This window comes from Blennius ocellaris, assembly GCF_963422515.1.
Source record: "Blennius ocellaris genome assembly, chromosome: 7".
Classification (NCBI taxonomy): domain Eukaryota; kingdom Metazoa; phylum Chordata; class Actinopteri; order Blenniiformes; family Blenniidae; genus Blennius; species Blennius ocellaris.
The window spans coordinates 3,951,841-3,961,954 of record NC_137656.1 but is presented as its reverse complement, the minus strand read 5'-3'; the positions used below and the strand labels follow the sequence as shown (position 1 = coordinate 3,961,954).

At 44.2% G+C, this 10,114-nt stretch overlaps 1 protein-coding gene across 10 annotated transcripts in view; it reads left to right on the top strand.

The window, feature by feature from the left end:
• The first annotated feature begins 19 nt into the window (after positions 1-19).
• The window catches only part of niban2b (niban apoptosis regulator 2b), a 35,283-nt gene continuing 25,188 nt past the window's right edge, over positions 20-10,114 (top strand). For all 10 annotated transcript variants that reach the window (XM_080499114.1, XM_080499121.1, XM_080499117.1 and 7 more), the window contains exon 1: positions 20-222. In XM_080499114.1, coding sequence (XP_080355240.1) covers positions 168-222 — 55 coding nt within the window. In that variant the 5' untranslated portion in view covers positions 20-167. The remainder of the gene's footprint in view (positions 223-10,114) is intronic.

Here is a 10,114-nt window from a genome sequence, read left to right as displayed (position 1 = left end):
AAACACTCCACAGTCCGGACCTTGTTCCTGCTCTCACTTCTCCGCCTGGCACCGCCCGTCCGCGCTGCGCCGACCGACCGACCTGCTCCACCCTCTCCACGGTCCCCACCGCACCTGAAGCTCCTTGACCAGGCGAGGCGAGGCGAGGCGGGGGAGTGCGATCCACCATGGGGGACGTGGTTTCCAGTCACCTGGATGAAGCCAAGCGGGACATGATCACAGGTGAGGGGCGCGCGCTCGTTTTGGCACGTGTGCGCTTTTACGCACGAAAACCCCCCCCAAACCCCCAAAACCCTCGGTAACGCGTCGGAAACGCCTCCCTTCAGTTTCCCCAAGGAATGAGAAGGGGGAGATTCTTGTTACAAGTTTAACTGGAAACTGTCCCTGCTGGCGCTACTTCACCTTTTATATATTTTTTTAAAAAGGGACGCTGTGGTAGTTTTGTGTGTTGGGGAGATGATTTGCAAGCTTTTGAAGTTAATCGACCTGTCTGCTCTTGCAATTACCCGGTTTTCACCACTAGAGGGTACATTGAGTCACTAATGGAAACAATTAACGGATTAAACAAACGCAAACTTTGTTGACAAAACTAAAAAAGTGAGTAAACCGGGCATAAAATCTTGCTCTTTGCAGTTTGTGAAATGTGTTGCAGGCGAGGACGTTTTGTATTTAAGGAATCTATCATGTGTGTTTTTACACAGAGGCTGAGGAATTTTGAAAATGTACCTGGAAGAATCAACCAGAGTCTCACTTTAACTTTGACGCTTCTGGCTTTATTTAACTTTTAAAGTAGGATTGTGTCTTTTGTATATAAATATAGTCTAATTCAAACAAATGAGAGAGGGAAAAAAAACTGCGTTTCTGTCATATTGTGACTTCAAACAAGCTCATAAAGTTAATCCGTTGGCTTCAACTTGTTTGCTCTCGTATTACCCATTGTCGTCACAAGAGGGTGCATCGAGTCGTTAAAGGAAACAATTAGTGGATTAGCAAACATAAAACTTCTGTTTTTGATGGATTTGTCACTCTTTAAAAATAAACAAAAAAAAGAACCCACTGACGCAGAGGCCTGACGTCGGTCTGAAACTTTTCTTTTTTTTGTTTTAAAGTCATCAGAGGTCAGCAGTGCAGCTTTCTCTTCACGTCTGTATTTCTGACTCGTCGGCGTGAGCGACGAGAAACGAAGCAGTGCAGATTCTGTGAAAGTCCTGCAGTAACCCCCCCCCCCTGAGTTTGATCGAACATTTAAAAGATGCACAATGTTGGCTTTTTGTTTTTCCGTAAAACGACCGAATGAGGGAGGAAAACCACAGTGAGTCACTGTGACATCATCAACTGACTCAGTCTTGTCGAAATGACTTTCTTTCTTTTTTTTTTTTTTTAAATGATTATCTGAATCGTCGTAGTTGCAGATTCAGGCTGCGTGTCCCCGCCGGGCTCCCGTACGTGAACTGTGGCTCGTGTCCGAGGGCCCGCCAGGTGAGCTGCACCCACCTGGCCCCCCCCCACCCCGCCCCCGAATGTTGACTCTGTCGCCGCTGATTAACCGAGCCTCTCTGGACTTCGCGCTCGACGTTGATGATGGGCGTTGATTCACTCGGGATGGGAAGTTTCCCCGTCGTCGGGCGAGTTTGAGCTCGTTTTTTTTTTTTAGGTGAAGTGGGATTATGAAGAGAGAACAGGAAGGTTTTCCTCATGTGAGGAAGCTGTCGATTGTGTGACGTTGCACAAATGTTTCCTGCAACGATTCACGATCGTTTTCCAGACAAATAGTGACTAAAAAACGTATTTTTTCATCTTTTCAATACTGTATGAAATTAAGCTTTTTAATACCTCTGTTAGACGCAGAAGCTGACAATAAGGCCTGTTTACTGTTTGTTGCAGAAGAATTATCTTGAAATATCTTTTTTCTTAAGTGAATTTTAAAACAAATATTGCATAAAATAAACTTTAAAGACAATCTCTCCAGTAAACAATCGATGGCTAATAACCTCCGAACCTTTTCACAAAACAAAGCAAGTCTCAGAATAAATATTAACTCTTCGCTCAAAACGGGTTTAAAGAGACACAACTAAAACCGCAAGTAATAGGGGGAAAAGCTGCTAAAACATCTTTTAAAAAAACCTAAAAAGGGCCCAAACTCAGTAAAACGGCTAAATTATCAAAGTTGTCTGAAAAGGAAGGTTAAAGTAAAATCATCTCAATATGTAATGAAACGTTTCCCATCCTAAACTATAATTGACAGTCCAGTAGTGCAACATAAGATCCAGTTTATATATCAAAACTTTTAAAGCCGTTTTAGCCTCATTTTGAAGGTTTTAATGTGTTTTTCGGTTCCAGTTAAACTTGATTTAAGAGGAAAATAACAAACTGCTGGTCGTAAAGGGTCGCAGATCTCTGGAGGAATTCCTTGTCTTGCAATATCTGCAGCTTGTTTTGTTTTTTTTTATTGTCCACCTACTGAGCATGTGCAGAAGAACTAGTTACAATGCGCAGTAAGCGGCGTTTCAGAAAGCTGCGTTTTCCCCGTTTCAAAAAGTTCCAGCTTGGGGGGGGGGGGGGGGGGAATCGTTTTGAAATGGTTGCATTTTCAGTGCCTTGTTGCATCCAAAACAAACTGGTTTTAATTTTCGCTTGTAAAAACTCCCCAAGATCTCCGCCTTATGGTTTTAATCTTTTGTATCCAAGGTCGCCACATTAGATTTTAAGTTTGGTTCCAGAAAGGAAGTTTGGAGGACATGTTGGATAATCTGCTGGATTGGATAAAGGATTGAAAACCGATCGGGACGTCTCTAATGTGACTTAAACGTGGGATTAAAAGCAACGGAGCTACAAGTTGTCCATGTGCCCGGCTCCCACTGAAGAGTTAAAACTGCCTTCAAACTCCGACGATTCAGTTCTGACTCATTTAAAAAAAAAAAAAAAAAAACCTCAACCTTCATCTGAGCTCCAGTTTCCACATTCTATTTATTTGTGCACAACTTTTTTGGATAGATTAGGAGCAGGATTCTCTTTGTCCTGTTCCTTCAGTTTAAAGTGCCACACACACACACACACACACACATATGCGTGTGTCAGATGTGGAATCTGAGGAATGCACCAAAAAGTGTGTGTGTGTGTGTGTGTGTGTGGAAACGTCCTCCAGGCCTTGAGCTGCAGCCTCACAGTCTCTGCAGCCGCGACGAGGCAGAGCCGAGCCGCCTGGATTTATCGTTAAAACACACACGTTCATTCCTCACGGCGAGGAGCTGCGACGCCGTCGACGGATCGCCGAGGTGATTCGGCGCCGCCGCCGTTTAGTACAGAGCCCCAGCTGATAAGTGAAACCGGCGGGAGCTCCTTTTAATCCGTGTTCCACTCCTCCTGTAACCTCCAACGTGAGGTCAGACTCGCGTCGAGAAGCGGGGGGGGGGGGGGGGCGTGGGGGCGTGGCCAGGCTGGAAGTGACCCGGGGTCATGTGGCTAACCTCTCATTTCCTCTCTGGGAAAACGACACAAAAGGGTTCAGAGCTGCTATTGGGAAGAAGAAAAAGAAGTCATTCAGTCCAAAACGAACCACACGGGTCCATCCGATAAATGATCTTTGAAGTCATGTCGAAGGCTTTGATCTGGTTAATTATTAACTTTTCAAACCTGATATGGTTTTTGCATCCAGTTCCATTCGGTTAAGCTTCATAGACGAACCATGATTGACTGGTGCTGCTAAGTTGGAATAATGTTTGATTTCAATTGCAAAAATACCATCAAACTATTTATTTTTTTTTTTTAATTTGTTTGGACTCTTTGTTCCAACCAGTATTGCCCCATAAGTCTCCAATAGGAGACTTTGATTGTGCTCGAGTGTCGTCAACACAGAGGCTATTGTCATAAACCCACCTCGGATAAATGTAGCCGCTAACTGGACTCGTATAAACGTTGAACCTGATGTGATTTAGAAATGAATCTACATTCCAGTTTAACTGTCCAGGGTGTGTTGCTCTACGATTTTTGTAGACTGTTCCACCTTCATTTTAGATTTAGCTTTTTCATGTGACGCGAAGGACTGCTATTGCTATGCTATCGCCATGAGGTGCAGTTCCTTTGGCCAAATAATATTTTCCTGAATTGTTTTTTTTGTGACAATTTAAGGGAGATTGGATATGTGAGGATACCAGGTGACGGCTCCTTTTTTATACTGAGACGCTTTTTCCAAAACTGTAGCTTCTCTTGCGTTGCAGCGGAAGTGTTAGCAATGCTAACAATATAGCATGGACGATGGCTGGCTCAAGAATTGAAACTGGAAAACTGACTCATCAGTTAATGTTTTTGATTTTGTTTGTTTAAAAAAATAAACCAAAGCTATTTTGTGGGCGTGTCCATCGACGGAGGGGGAAAAAGTACATCGGGTGTAACTTCTTAAATATTTAATTTGGGATGAACAATATCTGGAGGGAGTTTGTTAGAGGAGGCGTGTTTTTTTTATGTTTGATATGAGATTGAGACGTCGCTTACGGATGGGCCATTAGTGGTCCAACATAAAAACTATATTGTTTTCAGTGTAAGCGGGACTAGTTTTCGAAACATAAAGGCAAAACAATTTCTGAAATGAAAATGCAAAAAAGATGAGTTTTCCCTTGAAGGGTCGTCACTTAAACGGGGTTGTCGATATTCGTTCGACACACCGGAGCGAAGTCAGTCACCTCAAGAAGATGATGGTTCATAACGGTGGAGGGGGCGGGGCTTATGAACTCAACCGGACATTTGTTTTGGCTCTGGAATCACGTGAAGCCCATCGGATATACGAGTCTAGATAAATACAGTCGTTATGGCAGAGGAAGAGGCAAATAAATGACTCGTGTGGAATTGAGGAACTGGATCGGTGGCGCATCACCAGTTAGTTCTTGACTCGGGGTTTACTCGTATTTTGCAGATTTTAATTAGGTTTTCCTGCCTCCTATCTTCGCTCATTAACTGTGCCCCCCCTCCCACCCCCCCCCCCCCCCGCTTTTAAAGCGACGTCGTCCAAACCTTCACAAATCACAGCAAATTCGCTTTTCAGGGAGAGAAAAAGAGAGAGAGGGGGAAAAAAAAACCCTGCAGGGAGTCGCAGCTGCTGGAAAAACATGCAGGGACAATCGCACATTGTTTGCATACAGTCTTAACTGATGGCGAAGCCTGGAAGTTCATCGCTCTGCAGTCTGAGATCTGCCCGAGGGCTCCGGCGCTTTCCTGCACAGGAAGACTCTCGCGTGCTTTAATGCAACGCTCGACTCGCCGGCACACTTGCCAGGACGGCGCGTTAAACGCATCTGAAACCTGAAAACTACAGTGTTTTAAAGAGTACTTAAGCGATTTAAAATTTTAACATTCACTTTTGATGAGATTGAGTTTGTTTCATCCGTTGGTTGCTAGAAACTTACTGGTTTCATGTTTAAAAAGTGGAAGAGAAAGTTGACGTATTCCAAAAAAAAATTGACTAAAAAGTGAACTTAATGTTTTCTTTGATTGCTTAATGTGTGCAAAAAAATTATACTTTTAATAAAAAATATTTACAAATGCCTCTTTTGCTGAAAAGTAAATATTTGATATATGCTTGGTATTATTTCAAATTGTTAAAATGTATCCAAGTTGAGTCCTATTATTGGGTATTAAAACCGTTTGTTTAAAATTGATTCAACTCAATTGAACTTAAGAGATTTTGGTCTCTTGATTAGACTAACTATTGTTTTCTAGTTATCAAATCATTGACGGTCTGTGTTAAACGGGAAACGATGAAGTTGCCAGGCCAAGAGGGGGCGCTGTTGCTCGTTTTTTTGGACTGAAACCACACGGACATGTACGCAGAGAAAACCGCACAATCAAGCTGGGCGGGAAAATAAATAAGCATAAACAAAATCAAGAGTACCTGACATTTGTATGGACAGATGACGAATTGGATGCCGTTAGGGGTTAGTGACCCCCCCCACCCCACCCCCCATCTTCCACCCCACCCCCACCCGCCTTGAACTCCATTTTTTTGTTTAAATACGATTTACTTTAACTTGTTTAACGTTGGTTTGCGTGAGTAACCCTCCCCCTTCTCATTAGATTACTTTGCAATGTCACTTCACCAGAACCTGTTAATAGAGGTTTACCTCATGAGATCACCCCCAACCCCCACCCAGCCGACCCCACCCAGAGTGTCTGTGTGCTGCAGTGTCCCCACCAGCAGGTATTTCCGCTACCTGAACCAGTTTGAAGTGAGCCTCTGAGCAGAAACGACACGCCTCAGTGGACCGCCGTCGGCCTCGCTCCGTCCAGCTGATCTGGGAGGTGGAGGAGAAGGAAGGGGGGGTGGTGTTAGGATTTCCTGTTTCCCGGCCCCTCACACACTGACCGAGCGAGGCCTGTCTGCATGAGGGGCGTCTTTGTGAACGTGGGGCTGTTCGACGCGTGTTTGTGAGGGGAAAAAAACTCAGCTGTGATACCCGGAGCACATAAACCTGATGCAGAGACGTTTGTTTCCCCGTCGCCCAGCGGCTTTTTATTTGGGGGGGGGGTTCTGAACAGCACAACTGTACCCATGAATAGTGAATTGCTCTTTGTTGGCTTGGAAATGGCCTTCCTCCTGTTGTGTGTGTGTGTGTGTGTGTGTGTATATACTGATCCCACGTCAACATAAACCTCTACTAAAGCACAACACATGCCAGTTAGATGTTAGTTTCGCTGTGGATGTCGCTGTTTTTAATATATCGCACTCTAATGTACATCGTAAATTCGCACGGCTTTACTTTGTATGTTTGGTTTGAGTTTGTTTTTATTTAAAGTGAGAGTCTTGTGGCGTTTCTGTGGAAGTGTTTCAACAAAAAAGATCTGCGAGGCGTTTGGAGATCTGCGGTTACACACTTCTGCTGCCGTTTTGACTCGTTTGTAGGAAATTATGAGTTTTCAGCTTCTAGAAATAAAGACTGAAGTTCACTCGGCATGTTGTGGGAAGTTTTTTTCCGGTTCTGTTGAATCAATCTGGACCTAAAAAAACAAAAACGTTTCCACTTCATAGTCTTGATCAATCCATTTTAAAAACCTGTGAACAAAGTACATTTTTCTAAGCTTTGCTCCAGCTCTGTTTGGCCGCCATGTCTTATTTGGGTGATTTAGTGGAGATTCTTATCGGAGCAGACTCTTGAGAAGAAGCTTGTTGTCTTTACTTGAAGTATTTGTCTGGATCCTGCACGTATCAGCAGTGCGTTTGACCCCCGGTGGTCTCTGGGCCAGGACCAGCGCTGAAGCACGGCATTAAACTCTTTTTTTTTTTTTCGGGCAAACACGCGCTATGAAAAACTCTGTACTGTACCCCGGTGAAGTGTTTGTGTCTTCTGCCCTGCCTTTAATTATCCCGGTAAACACATTGAAGCCAAACTAAATACTTTCTGGATCCTTCCACGAGCTCTCTGGTGGGAACAAGAAAATTTATGAGTCAGCCTGTGGGTCCATCTCGGAGGAATGTTTTTGTTAAGGCACGGTGGAGAAAGGAAAGGGGGGGCGGGGGCAGGAGAGAGAGAGAGAGAGAGAGAGGGGGGGGGGGTGTTCTCTTAAATGGCAGCCCGGTCTGGACTCTGTGATCCAGACCTGCTGAAAGTGTCGGCCCTGACGTCAGCGATAAGACCGACCGAAAGGCCTCGTCGGGGAGATTAGATTAGCGCGGCGATGGAAGACGACACGGGGGGGGGCGTGATTGGAGGCGGCAGGCTAACCCCCACCCCCCGACAATTAGCCAACATGGAGTCGGCTCCCCCCCCACCCCCCCGGGACGCTCCCGCTCTGCTCCTCATACGACATGTTCGCTAGTGTACTTTCAATGAAAACAAGATTATGTGAGGAATGTGACCCTGGTGTGCGAGAGGCCGAAGGCCGCAGACTTCTCCTCCACCGGTATCTTCGGTCGTGGAAACGACTGCGGGATGTTGAGATGATTCACCAGCTTGATAAGTCGGCGGAGCTCGTTTCCACTTTGTTCGGGAGAAAGCGTGGTGGGGGGGCCGGGGCTGGTGCCCCACACAACACGCTAGTACGATCACCCTTTAATTAACGAATACACACGGAATATATACTGTCTTGGCAATATGAAGAGTGCTGTGTTGAACTGAGAAATAACATGCATGTTAAAATTAATGAGAAGAGATTATTCAAATAAATTGGGAGTTTTACTAGTTCCTGCAAAGTAAAAGAAAGTAATTACATTGCAAACTTCCTGTATTAATAATGGTAGCATCAGCTGGGCTGTCGGCACTGTGTGGGTCAGCTTGAGGGCGGAAGATGCTCTATGATCTGGATTTTAGCCGACATTTCATGTCTCCATGTTCTGCAAATTCCGAATGACCGTTTGGAAGAAGGAATTCAAGGAAAATACGCGATCAACTGCAAATATTTGGTACGTCGCCGTAATTATTTCATCAGACTGGAGACAGAAGATTAAACGAGGGAAAACAAAATGTATGTGATTGATTGAAACAACCAAATAAAGGTCATGGTCACAGCTTGTTTAAATGAGGGGCAAGATAAAGAGCACTGTTATTTTGGGGGGAAAAAACAAACAAATCTTATATTATCTTATATATTTACCGATTCGCTAAACAACTATGATTTGCATAACCCTTGAAAAGATGTCGTCACCACAGTGAGCGCCAAACATCTGCTTTATAGGTTCAGGAAGGTAATGGAAGATGTTGAGTTTAGTTGTTGATAAATTGACAAATCAAAGTGTTTTTTTTTCTTTCTTTTTTAGCCTAATCAACTCTTTTAAATTCAAGTTCAGTCCACATAAGTTAGCCACTGTAATGTTGCCATTTAAAACAATTTGAGCGTCATTCACTATTATAATTTTTTTTTCCTCCACTCTGAACATTTAAAACTCCATAATATGATCATTTTGTGTGAGGTTTCACTTTTGAATGTGCGAGTTGGCAGATTTACGCACCTTTCAGAAGACATTTATTTGATGCGTTTGTCCAGTCAGTGCAGTTCCTTTAATCGCAGTGAGAGGAAGAAAGACCCTCCTCCTCCTCACAGTGAAAGAATAACATCAATGTCGAAAGACACTGAAAAGTTCTCCACCAACATAATCATTGATCTTGTGGTCCCTTTGCCATTAAGGGGACGAGATAATAAAAGTGACCGCCGGTGCTTTACGACGCAGTAAAAACCTCCATCTGTAAGACTCAATCTTCCCTTTCATGGCTTTGATTTGACCAAAAAATAAAAGTCTCTTAATGTTTGAGTGGGAGGCGACTTCAATACATCACCTCAACGTCTCAATGGAGCCTTCCAGACCAGAGTGGTAGAATCTGCCCCACGTTCTTGACTAATGGAAGATAAAGACTGAAACACACAATTGAAGAGGACTTCACAGATGGTCTGACGTCCCGTTAAAGAAACTTTTCTAACGTCTGTTTTCTCCACCGCGTGAATTCGACTCGGAGGAGAACAACTCTCTGTTTTGGAACAACTGAGGCTCGAAATTGGGGAAAATGTGGAACCATTTAAGAGGAACTAATACGGACCCTCCGTGAGTCTGTTTGTTACCAATAAGCATTTTTTACGACAGACATAGTTTTGGGGTTTGTTTTTTTTTTCTTGACCTTTTTAGTGGTACGTTCACACATTTATTCACTAAGAGTTCCTCCACCTGTGCCCGAGGTTAGACGACGTCAGATCTGCGTCACCTCGGTAGGCTGATATCAATTAGATGTGAATTAGTGATGCACAGAAAAATATAGTAAAGATCGTGTGTATTTAACAAATATGCTTGACAAATAAGTTGGGTTTTTTTGGTTCTGAAGAAGTGGGTCGTGACTTGATGACCTTGGGGAAACTGGGTCTCGGGTCAGACCAGTTTTAGAACCCCAGGTCCAGAGGTCAGAGGAGCAGACTTTTCCACGTTGTCAGACTGGCGTTCTGGAGAAATATCCCCTCTATCATGTATGTGTGTGTGTGTGGAGGAGTTTCTACGATTTGACTGTTTAAAATCTGCCGAGTCAGGGATTTTCCCGGCCGGGGAAACAAACCGTCGGAAACTCTGCAGGGTCTGCTGACGCGTTGGGTGACGACGCCTGGACGGTCCAATGAGGGCAGAGTCGTCGTCGTCGTAGAGCCTCTC